Consider the following 18761-nt stretch of genomic DNA (forward strand, 5'->3'; position numbering starts at 1 on the left):
TATTTCCCCCCCACTCGTTGTTTGCGCTTGTGCCGAGGCCAGACGTCAGATGATGTTTTGTCATGTGGCTTCATTCATGAAGCTCTACGCAACCGGCAAACTTTTAAAGGTACAGGCACTGCACCCCCTCCCACCCCCCCCTGCCCCCCACCACCCCCCCTGCCCCCCACCCCCCCCCCTGCCCCCACCCCCCTGCCCCCACCCCTGCCCCCCCTGCCCCCACCCCAGCCCCCCCCCCTGCCCCCACCCAGCCCCCCCTGCCCCCACCCAGCCCCCCCTGCCCCCCACCCAGCCCCCCTGCCCCCACACCCCAGCCCCCCTGCCCCCCACACCAGCCCCCCCTGCCCCCACCCCAGCCCCCCTGCCCCCCACCCAGCCCCCCTGCCCCCCACCCCCAGCCCCCCTGCCCCCACCCAGCCCCCCCTGCCCCCACCCCAGCCCCCCCTGCCCCCACCCCAGCCCCCCCCTGCCCCCCACCCAGCCCCCCTGCCCCCACACCAGCCCCCCTCTGCCCCCCACCCAGCCCCCCTGCCCCCACCCAGCCCCCCCTGCCCCCACCCAGCCCCCCTGCCCCCACCCAGCCCCCCCTGCCCCCACCCAGCCCCCCTGCCCCCACCCAGCCCCCCTGCCCCCACCCAGCCCCCCCTGGCCCCCACCCAGCCCCCCCTGCCCCCCACCCAGCCCCCCCTGCCCCCACCCAGCCCCCCTGCCCCCACCCAGCCCCCCCTGCCCCCACCCAGCCCCCCTGCCCCCACCCAGCCCCCCTGCCCCCACCCAGCCCCCCTGCCCCCACCCAGCCCCCCTGCCCCCACCCAGCCCCCCTGCCCCCACCCAGCCCCCCCTGCCCCCACCCCCCCACCCCGCCCCCACCCAGCCCCCAGCCCCCCCACCCAGCCCCCAGCCCCCACAGAGAGAGCCTGCCACCACTGGGACACCAATCACCTCCACCAGCCTGTGAATCTCCTGCCAGCAGGCATTTCCCTCTCTCCAGAAGGGTCTGTGATATTTGGAAGTGAAATGGGTGACCACCCTCTCAATCCCTCTGTTCATGAGGGCGAAGGAGAGAGAATGGCTCATCCCAAACAGCACATCATGAATACTAACTACCACAGTGGTTCTCTTTTTTTTCTTTCCACTCACATATCCCACTGGATGTGATCCCTTGCAGAGCCCCTCTTGCCACTGAACCAACATAAAGACCAGTGATGCAAAGTAGGTGTACTCTGAATAACCCTGTCATCTCGTAGGGTCAGGATGGACAGAAAGGCCTCCTTAGCCATGCAGCACGGTAACAGGCCATTTTGGCCCACAAGTCGGTGCCACCCAACATTTTCAACGGTGGGAGGCCCCGGGGAAAACCCACGCGCACACAGGGAGAACGGACAAACTCCTTACAGGATTCGAACCCCTGTCCAGTCCCGATTGCTGGCACTGTAACGGCTACGCCAACCAGGCCACAGTACGATATTGTGGAACCAGTTTCCCGAGAGCTATTCTTATAATTTCGAAGGTCTTCATTAAAGCCCTCATTAACAGTGGCTCAAAGAAGAGCCACCTCCGCATTTCCAGTCTCCGTATAACTCTGTTTACCATTGAAATGGAAAGAGCAGGGAAAAATATAAAAACTCCATTTCAATCTCCCGTGAAAAATCCTCCAGCACATTTCCTACGATGAAAGCGAACCAATAAAAACAAAGCATTGAACAGTTTTAAAAGAGGCAGATATTTTTAAATGTGGAGACTTAAATGCATTTTTTTTTAATCCATGAGATTAAAATCCAGATGATTTCCACAATACTGAACACTATTTAGAGTTGCCAAGTGTAAAGGGACAATTCTAAGCTGGTCATTGCCATGGCCAGTACCATTCCAAATATAAGTGCCTTGATGTCCCTGGAGAGAGAGCAGGTGCTGTACATCAGCATGTTGTGGGCTTTCTGAAAATAGTGGTCAAACAAGGGGGGCGCAGAATATCATCAAACCTCCAGGACAAGGTTTTGATTTTATTTCCATTTTCATTTTTCCTTCAAGCGCAGCTGCTTTTCACAAATTATTGACCACGACTTAATAATGAAGGAATGGCACATTCAAGCAAAAGAGATACAATAATCATCAAGAGAAAAGCGAACAAGTAATTGCATGAAAAATTGAAGAAACAATTTGTCTGAACTTAGCCAAGGAAATAAAAAAGGAAAATTAGAAGGGGGCAACTATTTTCTTTTTTCCAAAATGTGCTTATTAAGCATCAAAACAATTATGTTCTCATTATTCAGTTGTACATTATCTCCACACACCCCAACATACATACATGAATATTCACATACATCCTCCAAATACACACACAGCACCCCCCACCCACCCAACTCCCTGACCACCTTGGCACATTTGCTGACAACACAATCAGAATATTATCAATATGCTAATACATACACTGCTCAATTAAACATTGACTCTATAACTACTTGCAATTCAGAGAATTAACCCATAAAGGGTTGCTATTTATGAAAAAAATTGTGGTGGATCCTCTTAATGTGTATTTGATTTTCTCCAGTTTAATGCTGAAAATTATTGTCCTTAATCAATTGTGTAATAGAAGGACACCTATCAGACTTCCTTTCTTTATAAAATATTTTTAATTGAGTTTAACATATAAGCATAAATACAGAATTGACAAAACTGAAACTAAATTAATCTATCCCCTCCCTCTAATCAAGGTTACCTTATAAATTAATTTTTTTTAAATCAATAATATGGAACCACTGGCAACCCCTGGAGAACAGGCGATGAACCACTGGAACATACAATCATTGTTAATTCTTCCAGTTATAAAAAAATTCTACGCATGGGCCCCACAATTTCATAAAGGACACCTATCAGACTTCCAATGCAATAAAATTAGATGCCTGGCTCATAAAAATGTAAACACTATCTGGAAAATCAAGAAAAAATACACAGAAAATACTACTGTGCCCACAGATTTCAGAAGCAGGGTTCAAGAAGTTATACAAAATCTTGGACACAAGAGCCCACTTGATTGACACACCATCTGCCACCAAGGGAAAGTCAAATTCTTCCCTGCCCACTCTCTTCCCCCCAAAGTGACAGGCATGATCAAAGGAAAGAAACAGCTGAAGCCACTCAAGCAGAGTTCCTATCAGCCCGGAAAAAGGTATTATTGTCAGGTCAGATACAGGTGAATAGCGTTTGGAATCTCACACAGGAATAACAACAAAATTGTTGATGGAGTATGGAATGCATTACCACAAGCAGTCATGGTTTAAATATAACATTTAAGGAAGAATTAGAGAAATGCTTAAAGAAGAAAAATAAATTAAGGATAATAGAGAAAGGATTAAATTGTCCTCATCAGATGCCAGATGCAATCAAGTCTTGATGGGCCAAGGAGGCAATATTTAAACTCAAGGATCCACTGTTCTTATCATATTGAAATCAGCCATTCAACATGTTTAGTAGGCAAATCAAAGTCGAAAAATTTCAATCATTTGTAGACATTTTTCATGGATACAATCTGCGTGTAAATTGATCTAGGCATATCTGAATGAAGTACATCACACATGGCTAGCAGTTTCTTGGTTCAGATGCACACCTGAAAATATTCTAAAACACATGATTCAGATTTCCTCCATAACCAGCAGAAATTGCAACTTTACAGGGAAAATTTCCCCTGATCACTCCTAGTTAAAAATTAGGAGCCAATCGTGCAGAGATTGACAATGAAATGGCAACAAAAGGGTCTGCACGAGGCATCAAAGTGCTACGCATACAGCTGCCAGCCTGCTTTTACTCGTCAAGATAATTAAAACAGTGACTGTGTTTATCCCAACCTTTGTGTCGAATCACATCAGAGATGCACAATGCGAGCAGTGGTTTCTTAATCAGGCCTGCATCTCGTATCATGGGGCCTGTCTAAGGCAAATGGAGTGGAGCTGTGAGGTTGGCATCAAGACAGTGAAACACACTGGAGTGCCCTCCCACATGTTTTTCACTCACCTCCCTGTAAGCACTTGTAAGGACTCAAGTCCTAGGAAGAGTACCTTTAAGAGTCCAAAAGATCAGGGATCAGCGACACACCAGAGTACCGTTTTTAATGAGCTTTGTCTTGTTTCACAGAATTCTGCAGAGAATCCAAGTGGTCAAAACGTAGAATATATTTCAAGCATTAAAAACACAATTTTTCCTTGAAGGCTTCATGATAAAGTTTGGTTGCTTTGTATTGTAAACATTATATATCATAAACAAAACAAAAAGTAACCCTTGAAATAATCTCAATTTGGCAGTAACTTACCAATGTAACATTTTTTTACCAATTCACAAAACATTGGCATTGTCAGCAATCAAGTAATTTAAAGGAACAATTATTCCTGACATTAAGTTTAACTGAAAAGAGTTATTAAGAGTCGTTTGTACTCTTAAGGAATCATTATCCACCAAAGTTAGATTTACTCCACTACTCATAGCAGTAAGCAATCCTTATCCTCTTTCTACCAATTACTACCAATTAGAACAGAGTAATAATTTAAGAGAATAAATTTATTTGTGAAATAGTAATAAGTATGAAATCAATTTTGCTGAAATCTTCAAATTATTCATTCAAACTTATGACATGTGCTCATCAATAAAAATTTAAAATTTTAGTGATTTCTCAAAACCCCACCATCCCTTTCTTTTGCTTCCAATCAGGGTGTATGAAAGGGTGGCACTGCCAGGAGCATGGGCTCCACAGTAATAACCATTGAGTCATTTTAATAATGAGCAAAAATGTTTGCACATGTGTGTGCCCCTCCAAAATTTGTGAAATCCATGAACGTTCCTGCTTCTTAGAAAGTGAAAATCAAGTTTGGACTCTAGACTAAATTCTATAATTTCAGATCATTTGATTTCTCTGTCTGCATCAAAACATCCATCTCTGATGTTGGCTTAGTGAGTTTTCCCCTTTCTTCTTTTTTCTCTCTGGGAATAGAAGACATGCCCAGCCGAACCAGCCAGGCTTGTCTTTCTGCTCTGGATTTTGCAACTCCAACATTCTTCTGTCTATTGCCTCACTCTTTAACTGCTCCCATTTCCACATTGACCGGATAACCTTGCTTGAAGCTTTTCTCCATGATTCCCCTATTTTACCCTGCAGTTTAACAAGCTTCCTTTGTCTCTTTCCCAATTCTGAGGAAGGGTCTTCAGATTTCAGATTTATTGTCAGAATACATACATGACATCACTTATACACCTGAGATTCTTTTTCCTGCAGGCCAGGCAGAATTACCAATTACAGTATTAGTAGTGCAAAAAAATGTTCTTAGTGTGCACATGTAAACAAATGAAATGTAAACAAATTGACTGTGCAATAAAGAGAGAAAAAAATCAATAAAGTGCAAAAGTAAGAGTCCTGATTGAGTTTGTTGTTGAGGATTCTGATGGTGGAGGGGTAGCAGCTGTTCCTAAACTAGGCAGTGCGAGTCTTGTGGCACCTATACCTCTTTCCTGATTGTTGCAGTGAGAATAGATCATGTTCTGGGTGATGTTCTTAATGGTGAGGAGAGTTTTGCCTGTGTCTCGGGCTGTGTCCACTACCTTTTGCAGGGCTTTATGCTTAGGGGTATTGGTGTCTCTATTCCAGACCATGATGCTGCCAGTCAGCATACGTTTCACCACGTGTATAGAAATACAACAGGGTTTCTGATGTAATTCCAAACCTCTGCTAACTTCTGAGGAAGTGGAGGCACAGACGTGCTTTCTTCATGATGCCACTAGTGTGCTGGGTCCAGGAAAGAACCTCTGACATTATGACTCCCAAGAACATAAAACTGCTCACCCTCACCACCTCTGATCTCCCAATGATTAATGGATCGTAAATCTCTGTTTTTCCCCTCCTGATGTCAACAATCAGGTCCTTGGTTTTGGTGACATTAAGTGTGAGATTGTTGTTGGTGCACCATTCGGCCAGATTTTCCATCTCCATCACTCCTTTTTATGCAACCCACTACCTTCAACCTGAAACATTAACCACTTTTCTTTCCACTGATGTGCCCTGACCTGCTAAGTATTTCCAACATTTTCTGTTTTTATATTTGTAGAAAGTCCCAGTTTTATTTTATTAATTCACCCAATTAATAAAGCAAAGTTATTCTCTGCATGGGGTATGCAGGTGAATTGCTTTCGGGTGAAGATAAATGCCCCTACGCAGGATTTGCTGTGTTATGGAAAGGAGTCCAACTCCAAAGATTCCTCCTTGAGAGAAATAGAAGCCAAATTTATCATCCTTCTATTCTGACTGTGATTGGCTAACGAGGTACAAATAGAAGTCAAGCCTTCATTTTGCATAGCTCTGGTGGGTTACCCAAGGGAACTCTCAGTGAATAAAAAAAATTCTCACTGTGCATGAATCAAAAGATATTTTGGATTATTAATAGAAATAAATACCATACTTTATTTAATTTTCTTTATCAAATATTCAGATTTATAAGTTACAAGATTTATTACACTATTGATTTGAAGAGTTTTAATGATAATAACTAGTTTATTGTCATTTGTGTTGCACAATCTACATATGCACCATTTTTTTTTCTAAAACCATTTGGATGTTAACTTTAGGCTCCATGAGTTATTTAAGAACTTGAGAACATAAGAAATAGGACCAAAGGTAGGTTGTCCGGCCCATTGAGCCTGCTCTGCCATTCAATGAGACCACGGCTGATCTGATGATAGGCTCATCTTCACTGATCAGCCTTTACACCATATCCCTTAACTACCCAACTTGTAAAAATCTTTCCAACCGTGTCTTAAAAGGAGTTACTGAGGTATCCTTCACTGCTTCATTGGGCTGCAAATTCCACAGATTCACCACCCTCTGGGAAAAGCGGTTCCTCCTCATCTCCATCCTAAATTTCCTGCCCTGGATCTTGAGGCTCTGTCCTCTCGTTCTAGTCTTCCCTGCCTATGGGAACAACTTACCTACCTTTATCTTACCTTTACCTTTCATAATTTTGTACCTGTATGTTTCTATAAGATCCCCACTCATTCTTCTAAATTCAACCAAATACAGCCTCAGACAACTCAAATCCTTATTTTCAGAATACTCTGCACTGACAAAAAAAAAGCAATATTCACCTGCAATTAACATAAAAGAATATTCAGAAGTCCACAGGGAAGGGCTTAGAACCTTCTAGTTTGTGCAAAACTATTATTCTGCCAAGTTCAACTGACCTACACCCAACCATAGCCCTCCAGACCCCTCCTATCCATGTACCTATCCAAATTTTTCTTAATTGTGAAAATTGAGCGCATTCACTACTTCAACTGGTAGCTCATTCAACACTCCCACTGCTCACTGTGTGAAGAAGTTCCTCCTAATATTCCCTCTAAACTTTTCCCCTTTCACCCTTAACCCATGTCCTCTGGTTTGCATTTCACATAGCCTCAGTGGAAATAACCTATTTGCATTTACTCTATCGATACCCTCATCATTTTGTGTACCTCTACCAAATCTCCCCTCATTCTTCTATACTGCAAGGAATTCCTAACCTGTTTAACTTAGTTCTTGAAGTCCTGGCAACATCCTAGTAAATCTTCTCTGCACTCTTTCAATCTTATTGATATCTTTTCTTAGTTAGGTGACCAAAACTGCACACAATACTCCAAATTTGGCTTCACCAATGTCTTATTGGACTTTATCATAATATTCCTACTCCTATATTCAATACTTGATTTATAAAGGCCAATATGCCAAAAGCTCTCTTTTCAACCCTAGTCACCTGTGATGCCACTTTCAGGGAATTACCAGCATGTATCTGCTCTACCGCACTTCTCAGTGCCCTACCATTTATCCTGTTTGGCCTAACCTGGATTGTCCTTCCAAAATACAACACCTCACACTTGTCTCCATTAAATTCCACCTGCTGTTTTCAACCCATTTTTCCAGCTGGTCTGGATCCCTCTGCAAGCTTTGAAAGCCTTCCTCGCTGACCACAACACTTCCAATCTTTGTGTCATCTGCAAATCCAATTTAACACCGCCTTTCCCACTCGAAAAACTCTATAAGATTGGTAAACACGAGCTATCATGTTTAATGCCATTGTGACCACATGCAATCAGTCTCTGGCTTGTTCTCACAGTGTGTAACAATTCTGAAATTGACTCAAAGATGGCCAAAATCCAACTCAAACATCCCATGTCATGTGTGTTCTGTTTATGCATTTCTTTACTTCCCTCTCATTTCATCGGAGATAAATGGGATCTTCATCTATTCATGTTAAGGAAGTATGCAAGCTGAGGACAATTTAAAAAATTCTTACCATCAAGTGCCAACAATGCAGGACAAATTCTTAATTGTGAGAGTGTGACAGCTGATAATATTACCATTAGATAAGGTTTATAAATTCAGATTTATTGCCAAAGTACATACATGACATCACATACAACCCTGATTCTTTTTCCTGTAGGCGAGGCAAAATTACCACTAATTGGTAGTGCAAAGGAAACTTAACTCAACTTACACATGTAAACAAATAAATAACTGTAAACAAACTGACTGTACAATATAGAGAGAAAAAAATTAATAAAATCCAAGAGTCCTTAAATGAATACCAGATTGAGTTTATTATTGTGGAGTCTAATGGTGGAGGGGTAGCAGCAGTTCCTGAAACTGGTGGTACAAGTCTTGTGGTATCTATATCTCTTTCCTGATGGTAGCAGCAAGAACAGAGCATGTGCTGGGTGGTATGGATCCTTGATGATTGCTGCTGCTCTGTAGATGTTCTTAATGGAGAGCGTTTTACCTGTGAAGTCCTGGTAGCCACTACCTTTTGAAAGGCTTTAAGTTAAGGGGTATTAGTGTCCCCATTCCAGACTGTGATGCAACCGGACTGCACACTTTCCACCACATATCTGCAGAAATTTCCCAGATTTCCGATGAAATACCAAACATCTGCAAACTCCTGAGGAATTAGAGGTGCTGACTTACTTTCTTCTCGATGCCATTAGTGTGCTAGGTCCAGGAAAGAACCTCCGAGATAGTGGCTTCCAATAACTTAAATTTGCTCACCCTCTCCACCTCTGATCTCCCAATGATCACTGGCTTGTGCACCTCTGGTTTTCCCTTCCTGAAGTCAATAATCAGTTATTTGATTTTGGTACATTGAGTACGAAGTTGTGTTGGTGCACCATTCAGCCAAGTTTTCAATCTCCCCCCGTATGTTGTCTCATCGCCCCTTTTTATACAACCCACTACCGTGTATCGTCAGAGAATTTGTAGATGGTGTTGCTGTCACATTGAGTCACACAGTCGTAGGTGTATAGAGAGTAGAAGAGGGGGCTAAGAACACAGCTGTGTGGTGTCATTGAGTGCGAGGTTGTTCAGTCATATTGAAACATAGACCAATTTCTTGCAAGAAGAAATTGCATTCTGATCAACCCTTGGCATTGCATTGTTTTTTTTAAAACTGAGAACCAGACGGTAACACCTGAGAGAGTGCACCTAATCATTATGCTGGATCTTTCATCTTGAAGAAATTATCACAGTCAAATGTGCCACCCAGCTGCAAACACCCACTGATCCGTTAGCTGCAATTCACAAACTATCACTGTAAAAGGTCTGTGGAGAGTAAACTAGTCATCATATCTGTATTTAGAATGTTTTTTTTTTCCTTTTTATAAACACATGTGGTTCCTGCACCAGTGTGATAACAACAATATGATTTTCACAGGATTACATTCATACTACAAAAAGCTCCGCTGTTTCACAGACCATAACAAATTAAATCAAGAACACAAAATATAATCTGCTAAGAAAATGCTCAGCGGGCAAATCAGACAAATGTTGACACACTTGCAACTTATTAAAAACAATTCAGTCCGGCTCTTCTATAATTTTTAACATCACATCCATGGATCATTATTTTCTTGTTAGTTTACCCCCACACATTCCAAACCTGATAACGCTGATGAAAATATGAAAGAAACCGGGAGTAAACTTGGTGTTCTGCCCATTGATTGTGAACAGGGAGTAAATGCAGCTTAAAAAAAGGCAGTATTTGAAAGCGACCTCAGCAGCGGAACCAGAAATCAGACTGACAAAGGCTGTAAGTTTGGCAGTTGGCGGAAGATGGAAAAATATACCAGTATATAATGGATGGAATTCTATTGAAATGTAAATGATCCTTATGACCCACATTCTTTAGCTGATAATGGACCACTAAAGTTAACATATGGTTCCACACCATCCCTCACCTTAATTACCTTGCATTTAATAGAAAAAAATGTACTTCCAAATGCCACCAAAGTAGATAAATGGATTCAGAGGACATTAATACAAATACATCATCAGATGTGATTTCAGATTTATTGTCAGAGGACATACAACCCTGAGATTCTTTTTCCTACGGGAGAGGTGGAATTACCACTATTGGGAGTGGAAAATAAAACTGTACTCAACGTACACATGTAAACTAACTAAAAATCAATAAGTGCAAAAGAGTCCTTAAATGGTTGCCTGATTAAGTTTAAGAAGTCTGATGGTGGAGGGGAGCATCTGTTTCTGAACCTGGTGGTGCGAGTCTTGTGGCATCTATACCTCTTTCCTGATGGAGCAGCAAGAGCAGAGCATGTGCTGGCTGATGTGGATCCTTGATGACGGCTACTGCTCTCAGAAGGCAGCTTTCCATGTAGATGTTCTCACTGGTGGGGAGAGTTTTGCCTTTGATGTTCTGGGCTGTGTCCATTACCTTTTGCAGGCCTTTACGCTCAGGGGTATTGGTGTCCCCATACTAGATCGTGATGCAGCTGGTCAGCACACTTTCCACCACACATCTGTCAAAATTTGCCAGGGTTTCCAATGTCACACCAAACCTCTGCATACCCATGAGGAAGTAGAGGCTCTGTCGTGATTTCTTCATGATGCCATTAGTGTGTTGGGTCAAGGAAAGATCTTCCAAGATCATGACTCCCAAAACCTTAAATTTTCTTGCCCTCTCCACCTCTGATACCCCAATGATCATTGGATTGTTCACCTCTGGTTTTCCCTTCCTGAAGTCAACAACAATCAACTATTTAACTTTGGTACATTGAATGCAGGGTTGTTGTTGGTGCACCATTCAGCCAAGTTTTCAATCTCCCCCCTGTATGTTGTCTCATCGCCCCTTTTTATACAACCCACTACCGTGTATCGTCAGAGAATTTGTAGATGGTGTTGCTGTCACATTGAGCCACACAGTCGTAGGTGTATAGAGAGTAGAAGAGGGAGCTAAGAACACAGCTGTGTGGTGCTCCTATACTGATGGAGATTATGGAGGAGATTTTCCTACCAAGCCTCACTGATTGTGGTCTGGAGATGAGGAAATTCAAGATCCAATCATACAGTGGATACACAATGCAATATAACATAACATATAACATAACAATTTACAGCACGGAAACAGGCCATTAGGCCCTTCTAGTCCGCACCGAACCAAACACCCCTCTCTAGTCCCACTTCCCTGCACAATGCCCATAACCCTCCATCTTCTTCTCATCCATATATCTGTCCAACCTTTTCTTAAATAATACAATTGACTCCGCAGCCACTATTTCTCCCGGAAGCTCATTCCACACGTCTACCACTCTCTGAGTAAAGAAGTTCCCCCTCATGTTACCTCTAAACCTCTGCCCCTTAATTCTTAACTCATGTCCTCTTGTTTTAATCTTTCCTCCTCTTAACGGAAATAGTCTATCCACATCCACTCTGTCTATCCCTTTCATAATCTTAAATACTTCTATCAAATCCCCTCTCAACCTTCTACGCTCCAAAGAATAAAGACCTAATCTGTCCAATCTCTCCCTATACTCTAGATGCTTAAACCCAGGTAACATTCTGGTAAACCTTCTCTGGACTCTCTCCACTCTGTTTATATCCTTCCTATAATTAGGCGACCAGAACTGCACACAGAACTCCAAATTAGGCCGCACCAACGTCTTATACAGTCTCAACATTACCTCCCAACTCCTATATTCCATGCAATGATTGATAAAGGCATATTATACTAATATGAAGGCTTATCCTTCAAATGTTCATTGTAAGCCAGAAAATAAGATCTGCTATCTTCCATCCATTTCTTCATAAAAAGATAAACTAATTGTCACCAATATTTCTCAGACAGCATTGCCTGTAAGCTTAATTTATTCTGCATCTGATTGAGGAAACAATCCTTTGATTCAAACCTGAATTAACACATTCAAGACTTTGCGATGTGTAACGTGCTAAAATTCCTCACTTTAAATGCCTTTTACTTGTGTGACAACTGCAGAATCTGGCCCAACATATTGTTCAAGGTCTATGGTCAACATTGTGTAATTATTCCTGGTATGATGCTGTCAGCAAGATTAAATTTCTGCAGAGAATTATTGATATCATGATGTATCCATACATGGGACAGATTCTTTTCAGGGTACTGCTTTAAAAATATAGATTTCTGCACCAGCTTTCTCAAACCTTCTGTAAATAGGTCCTTGTTTCATTCTCCAAATATTGATCAACAACTATTTTAGATAGGGTTCCCAAGATCAGATATGAACATAGAATGTTTACTTCCAATTCCATTATTACATGCTACAATATAACCGATCTTTAATGAAGAGAAACTGTATTATGAATATATGCAAGGGTATGTCAGACGGAGTACAATGCTGGCAAATTTGAGGTTATCGACTTTGGAAGGAAAAATGGAAGATCAGAATACTATTTAAATGGCAAGTGATTGAAGCATGCTGCCATGAAGAGGTCTTGTGTATGAATCACAAAAGGTAGGTTTGCAGGTGCAGCAGGCTATCAAGAAGGAAAATGGAATGTTGGCCTTCATTTCTGGAGAAATGGAATTTAAGAACAGGGAAGATATGCTGCAATTGTACAAGGTACAGGTGAGACCACATCTGGAGAATTGCATGCAGTCTGGTCTCCTTACTTGAGGAAGGATGTACCTATTGGCTTTGGAGTGGTGCAGAGGAGGTTCACCAGGTTGATTCCAGAGATGGAAGGGGTTAGCCTATGAAGAGAGATTGAGTCATCTGGGACTGTACTCACTGGAATTTAGAAGGGGGGATCTTATAGAAACATAAAATTATGAAAGGCATGGATAAGATGAAAGTAGGTAAGTTGTTCCATCAGTAGAGGAGACCAGAACATGGGGACAGCCTCAAGATTTAGGGTAGAAGATTTAGGCCTGAGGTGAGGAGATTAAGACTGCTATTCCTAGATGGTGGTAAATCCAAGGAATTCGCTGTCCATTGAAACAGCGGAGCATGCCTCAGTAAATATACTTAAGATGAGGTTGAATAGATTTTTACATAGTAAGGGAATTAAAGGAGATGGGGAAAAGGCTGGTAGGTGGAGATGCTCCACTTATCAGATCAGCCATGATCTCATTGAATGGTGGAGCAGGCTCGACGGGCCAGATGGTCCACTCCTGCTACAATTTCTTATATTCTTATGAAGTCTTTGGGTATTTAGTAATATTGTCAAATGGACCAATAGTATTTTGAAATCTCAGAACATTTTTAATTAAGCTCACTTGGCAGTGCTGAGAGTTTCATCCCATCTTCATGGCCTATTAGGCAGAATTCCATATTTGCTGAAAGAAAATTGGAGTATTCGAGGCACAAGGCATGCCATAAACTGGAAAATTGTACCCAAAGTTCAAATCCCAGCAAACTAGCCAAAGGATAAAAAAATCTGGTGGCTTGGATTCCAGTGTGTAAATGAAGAGAATAAGGGATGTGGTCAATTTTTCATCTTTTGACAATTCCTTGGATGTAGGGATAACTTTGTTCCATTCTGCATCTTGAAGTTGTGACTGCCACAGGCTCCATAACGGACGAGGCAGGTGGCCCTTCAAGGCGTGATTCTGGGTGACTTGTGTGAGATGCTGTAGACCCGCCCCCACTTCACTCTCTGAAACTGATCTCTATGTTCTCCCATTATGGACCTGAGGTGATTAGTCACTGTTTCATTTTGAATGGTTTAAGTAAATTTGGAAAAGACATTATATTATCTCAAGAAGGTTATAAGAATACCTTTCTACCATTTTCTGCTGCAAATTTTGTTTTTGGCTCCAACTACCCGAAAGAACACTTTTTGTGATGATTAACCTTAAGAAACGTTAAACCACAGGATGTAATAAATTACATTTAAAATAGAACATTATGATTGTCATCTTTTGTTCCGTTGCTCCAAAAAATAAAGAAGTTGTGAAACACTTTTAATAACTGATAATAAATTTTAATTTTGCTTCCAATGGTCTGAAGCATTAGTAAGTAATACACTATTTTATTAGCTCAGGCTACATGAGAGGGTGCTGGGGGGACGGGCGTGAGAGGGTGCTGGGGGGGCAGGCGTGAGAGGGTGCTGGGGGGGCGGGCGTGAGAGGGTGCTGGGGGGGCGGGCGTGAGAGGGTGCTGGGGGGGCGGGCGTGAGAGGGTGCTGGGGGGGCGGGCGTGAGAGGGTGCTGGGGGGGCGGGCGTGAGAGGGTGCTGGGGGGGCGGGCGTGAGAGGGTGCTGGGGGGGGGGGGGGGCGGGCGTGAGAGGGTGCTCCACAATCTATTTTTGACTGTGAATATGTTTGATCGATTGATATCTGTTGTCATGCTTAGCTAAAGGAAGTCCAGAAGATGAGCCAATTGGAGGCTTTCTATTTCCAATTTTATAGTGTCAACCCAGTTTGAAATGAGAAAAAAATAAAAGTTAGTTCACCACCTCAGGATATTTGCATTCATTTTCAGTTCACCAAGTACCTTTAAAAAAAAAACTATTGTTGTAACATTGGAAATCCAATGAAAAAATGGGCCCAGCACGATCTTGAAAGGTGATAGCCACCCAACGATCCGCTGCGGAGAGATAAGCATTTGTCACAATTTCTCATTTGATCATGGAATAATGCTGCGGATTATTCCGTTGATCTGAGGAGCAAAAGAGTACCCAGTTTCAGCAAGTCGTCGGAAGGGGCAGGAGTCCCAATAGTTCGGCACTCGCTGATTGATTTTGGTGCTCACGCTTCTGACAAATATGCTACCATTGACAGAAAGACAGCTTCAAGTGGCCAAATTGCCCATTTTAATGTACTGATGACTGTCTAGTTACAATGTGTTTTAAAACGATCTAAATTGTAAATTTTAAGGACTATGCTTGTGGCTTGTTTTCCGCAAACGATATTGCAAAAAAAAACAAATGCAAACACTCTATAGGTATATAAATATATCTATATATAAATATATCTGTATATAGACAAAGACAAAGGAGGAAAGACCCAACACCCAACCCCAACCCGCCAATTTTCCCTCGGCACCGCCGCCTGTCCCGCATCGGACTTGTCAGCCACCAACGAGCCTGCGGCAGACGTGGATATTACCCCTCCACAGATCTTCGTCCACGAAGCCAAGCCAAAGAAAAGAATGTATAGGGGTTACCTAAGACCATGTCCTCCCTTGGAATGGCCACCCTAGCCAGAATGCCACAGTGGTTGGCATGGGCGAGGCGGGCTGAAGCCAAGTGACACCATTTTCCTCCTTATGATTAAAACCGCCTGTGGAAACGGGACCCACTCTGTTCAACTGGGAAATAGTTGCTCAGTGATTGTTGACCTGATAGATCAGGGCTGGAGATCCCATGGAGCTCAGTGGGCCTGACCATCGCATCTCCAGGCAGTGGCGACTCCGGCCGCGAGGGGGCGCTGTGCAGCGGGAACGCACCCCGGCGTCGACCAGCCACTCAGGGCGCCTCCTCGCCGTGTTTAAAGGGCCGCGACGGTGCGGCCGCCCCTTCGCCGGCCATGGCCGGTGTGTCTCAGAGGGAGGTCCGCAAAGCAGCCGATCGACGACAGAAGCGGGCGGCGGAGGAGCAGAGAGCGCGGATCAAACTGGTCAGGTTGCCTTTGGCCGCTGTCCGCTGTGTGGCTTATTAGTGGGAGAGGGAGGGTCGGCTGGGTTCGCCCGGCCCCGTTGGGTGACAGAGCAACCCTCCCCCCACCCCCACCACCAGCCCCCCACCCCCACCACCAGCCCCCCACCCCCCCCACCAGCCCCCCACCCCCCCCACCAGCCCCCCACCCCCCCCCACCAGCCCCCCACCCCCCCCCACCAGCCCCCCACCCCCCCCACCAGCCCCCCACCCCCCCCACCAGCCCCCCACCCCCCCCACCAGCCCCCCACCCCCCCCACCAGCCCCCCACCCCCCCACCAGCCCCCCACCCCCACCACCAGCCCCCCACCCCCACCACCAGCCCCCCACCCCCACCACCAGCCCCCCACCCCCACCACCAGCCCCCCACCCCCACCACCAGCCCCCCACCCCCACCACCAGCCCCCCACCCCCACCACCAGCCCCCCACCCCCACCACCAGCCCCCCACCCCCACCACCAGCCCCCCACCCCCACCACCAGCCCCCCACCCCCACCACCAGCCCCCCACCCCCACCACCAGCCCCCCACCCCCACCACCAGCCCCCCACCCCCACCACCAGCCCCCCACCCCCACCACCAGCCCCCCACCCCCACCACCAGCCCCCCACCCCCACCACCAGCCCCCCACCCCCACCACCAGCCCCCCACCCCCACCACCAGCCCCCCACCCCCACCACCAGCCCCCCACCCCCACCACCAGCCCCCCACCCCCACCACCAGCCCCCCACCCCCACCACCAGCCCCCCACCCCCACCACCAGCCCCCCACCCCCACCACCAGCCCCCCACCCCCACCACCAGCCCCCCACCCCCACCACCAGCCCCCCACCCCCACCACCAGCCCCCCACCCCCACCACCAGCCCCCACCCCCACCCCCCACCCCCACCCCCCACCCCCACCACCACCACCCCCCACCGGGGGGGGGCGGGCGTGAGGGGGTGCCGGGCGGGGCGGGCGTGAGAGGGTGCCGGGGGGGCGGGCGTGAGAGGGTGCCGGGGGGGCGGGCGTGAGAGGGTGCCGGGGGGGCGGGCGTGAGAGGGTGCCGGGGCGGCGGGCGTGAGAGGGTGCCGGGGGGGCGGGCGTGAGAGGGTGCCGGGGGGGCGGGCGTGAGAGGGTGCCGGGGGGGCGGGCGTGAGAGGGTGCCGGGGGGGCGGGCGTGAGAGGGTGCCGGGGGGGCGGGCGTGAGAGGGTGCCGGGGGGGCGGGCGTGAGAGGGTGCCGGGGGGGCGGGCGTGAGAGGGTGCCGGGGGGGCGGGCGTGAGAGGGTGCCGGGGGGGGCGGGCGTGAGAGGGTGCCGGGCGGGGCGGGCGTGAGAGGGTGCCGGGGGGGCGGGCGTGAGAGGGTGCCGGGGGGGCGGGCGTGAGAGGGTGCCGGGGGGGCGTGCGTGAGAGGGTGCCGGGGGGGCGGGCGTGAGAGGGTGCCGGGGGGGCGGGCGTGAGAGGGTGCCGGGGGGGCGGGCGTGAGAGGGTGCCGGGGGGCGGCGGGCGTGAGAGGGTGCCGGGGGGCGGCGGGCGTGAGAGGGTGCCGGGGGGCGGCGGGCGTGAGAGGGTGCCGTGGGGCGGCGGGCGTGAGAGGGTCCCGGGGGGGGCGGGCGTGAGAGGGTGCCGGGGGGGCTGGAAAGGTTGTACATGAGTGAGTTTTAATTTTGCCTTTGCGTGTATGTAGGAGAGCAGCATTTAGTTAAGTTGTCACTTCAAGTTCTGGCCAACTCTTGTGAGGTGTTGCCCCGTGTTTTGGTGGAATTGCACCAGGTTGTTGCCCCAAGTTTTTGCTCACACATTGAGTTAGGTCAACTGTCCTAAAAATATTTGCCGCTAAATTTCATTTCTACTCGGCATCTGATGCCTTTTGTGTCAGTATCCAATGATAGTCGGCCAACATTGATGGATTCCAGATGTCCTGATCCTGCATTTCCATGGTGGAAGTGTCCTGGTGAAATATTTCACCATGTTCATCTCTGACTGCACCAAGATCAGCAGTGAAGTTCAAGTGCAAATACAGAAAATGAATTTTTCAATGACATTTTGCACTTCATTGTTTTGTATAGTTGACGTAGGCTTAAAATATGGCAGGAAATCACAAAAAATTGATTAGATCTAAAAAATGATTCTTGATAGGAAATTTTAGTGTTTTTTTTGTGATCAGTCATCATAAAATACACCCAGAACTATTCAGGAAGCAAAATCTTTGATTTCTTATCAGTGAATGCAGTCACAGAATGTTATAGCATGGAATCAGGCCCTTCAGCATACCAAGTCTTTATTGACTATCAGCCACCCCTTTACACTGATTCGATATTGTCGTCCCACACCCCCCCCCCCCCCCCCCCCCCCGCACCGTTAACATGCTCAGATTCTGCCACTTACCTATGCACTTGGGGCAACCTGCAGTAGCCAATTAAACCACCAGCCTTTGAGGTACCGGAGGAATGACAGACTCACAGGAGAACTGCAAACAGGCAACACTAAAAAGTCAGGATTAAACCTGGGTCTCTGATACTGTGAGCTGTGCCACTGCTGCCTGACACATTCTCACAATTTGAGCTTGTGATGAAAGGAAGTTTATTCATGGTACACCTGAAGTTGGCAATTGCCGTAAAGAACTCCATTTGCAGGAGTCCATTTAAGTTGGAGAGACCCCTGCATTTCATGACATATTTATTCTTGACTAATTTATATCTGCAAGAGGCAAGACACCTGAGGCTGCATCTGAATCAGCGGGAACTGCTATGCTCTGATGATTACAGAAAAGTGGCTCCAAGACACCATTCCAGACTCGGCTATCCAGCTGGATGGCCATACCTCCTTCAGGGCAGATAGATGTTGCTGT

The 18761-nt window shown here is 46.5% G+C and overlaps 1 protein-coding gene across 1 annotated transcript in view; it reads left to right on the plus strand.

The window, feature by feature from the left end:
* Positions 1-15728: 15728 nt before the first annotated feature.
* sirt7 (sirtuin 7) overlaps positions 15729-18761 on the plus strand; it is a 30263-nt gene continuing 27230 nt past the window's right edge. The window contains exon 1 of the mRNA XM_069930049.1: positions 15729-15893. Coding sequence (XP_069786150.1) covers positions 15804-15893 — 90 coding nt within the window. The 5' untranslated portion in view covers positions 15729-15803. The remainder of the gene's footprint in view (positions 15894-18761) is intronic.

The sequence above is a fragment of the Narcine bancroftii genome, chromosome 3, assembly GCF_036971445.1.
Source record: "Narcine bancroftii isolate sNarBan1 chromosome 3, sNarBan1.hap1, whole genome shotgun sequence".
Taxonomy (NCBI): Eukaryota; Metazoa; Chordata; class Chondrichthyes; order Torpediniformes; family Narcinidae; genus Narcine; species Narcine bancroftii.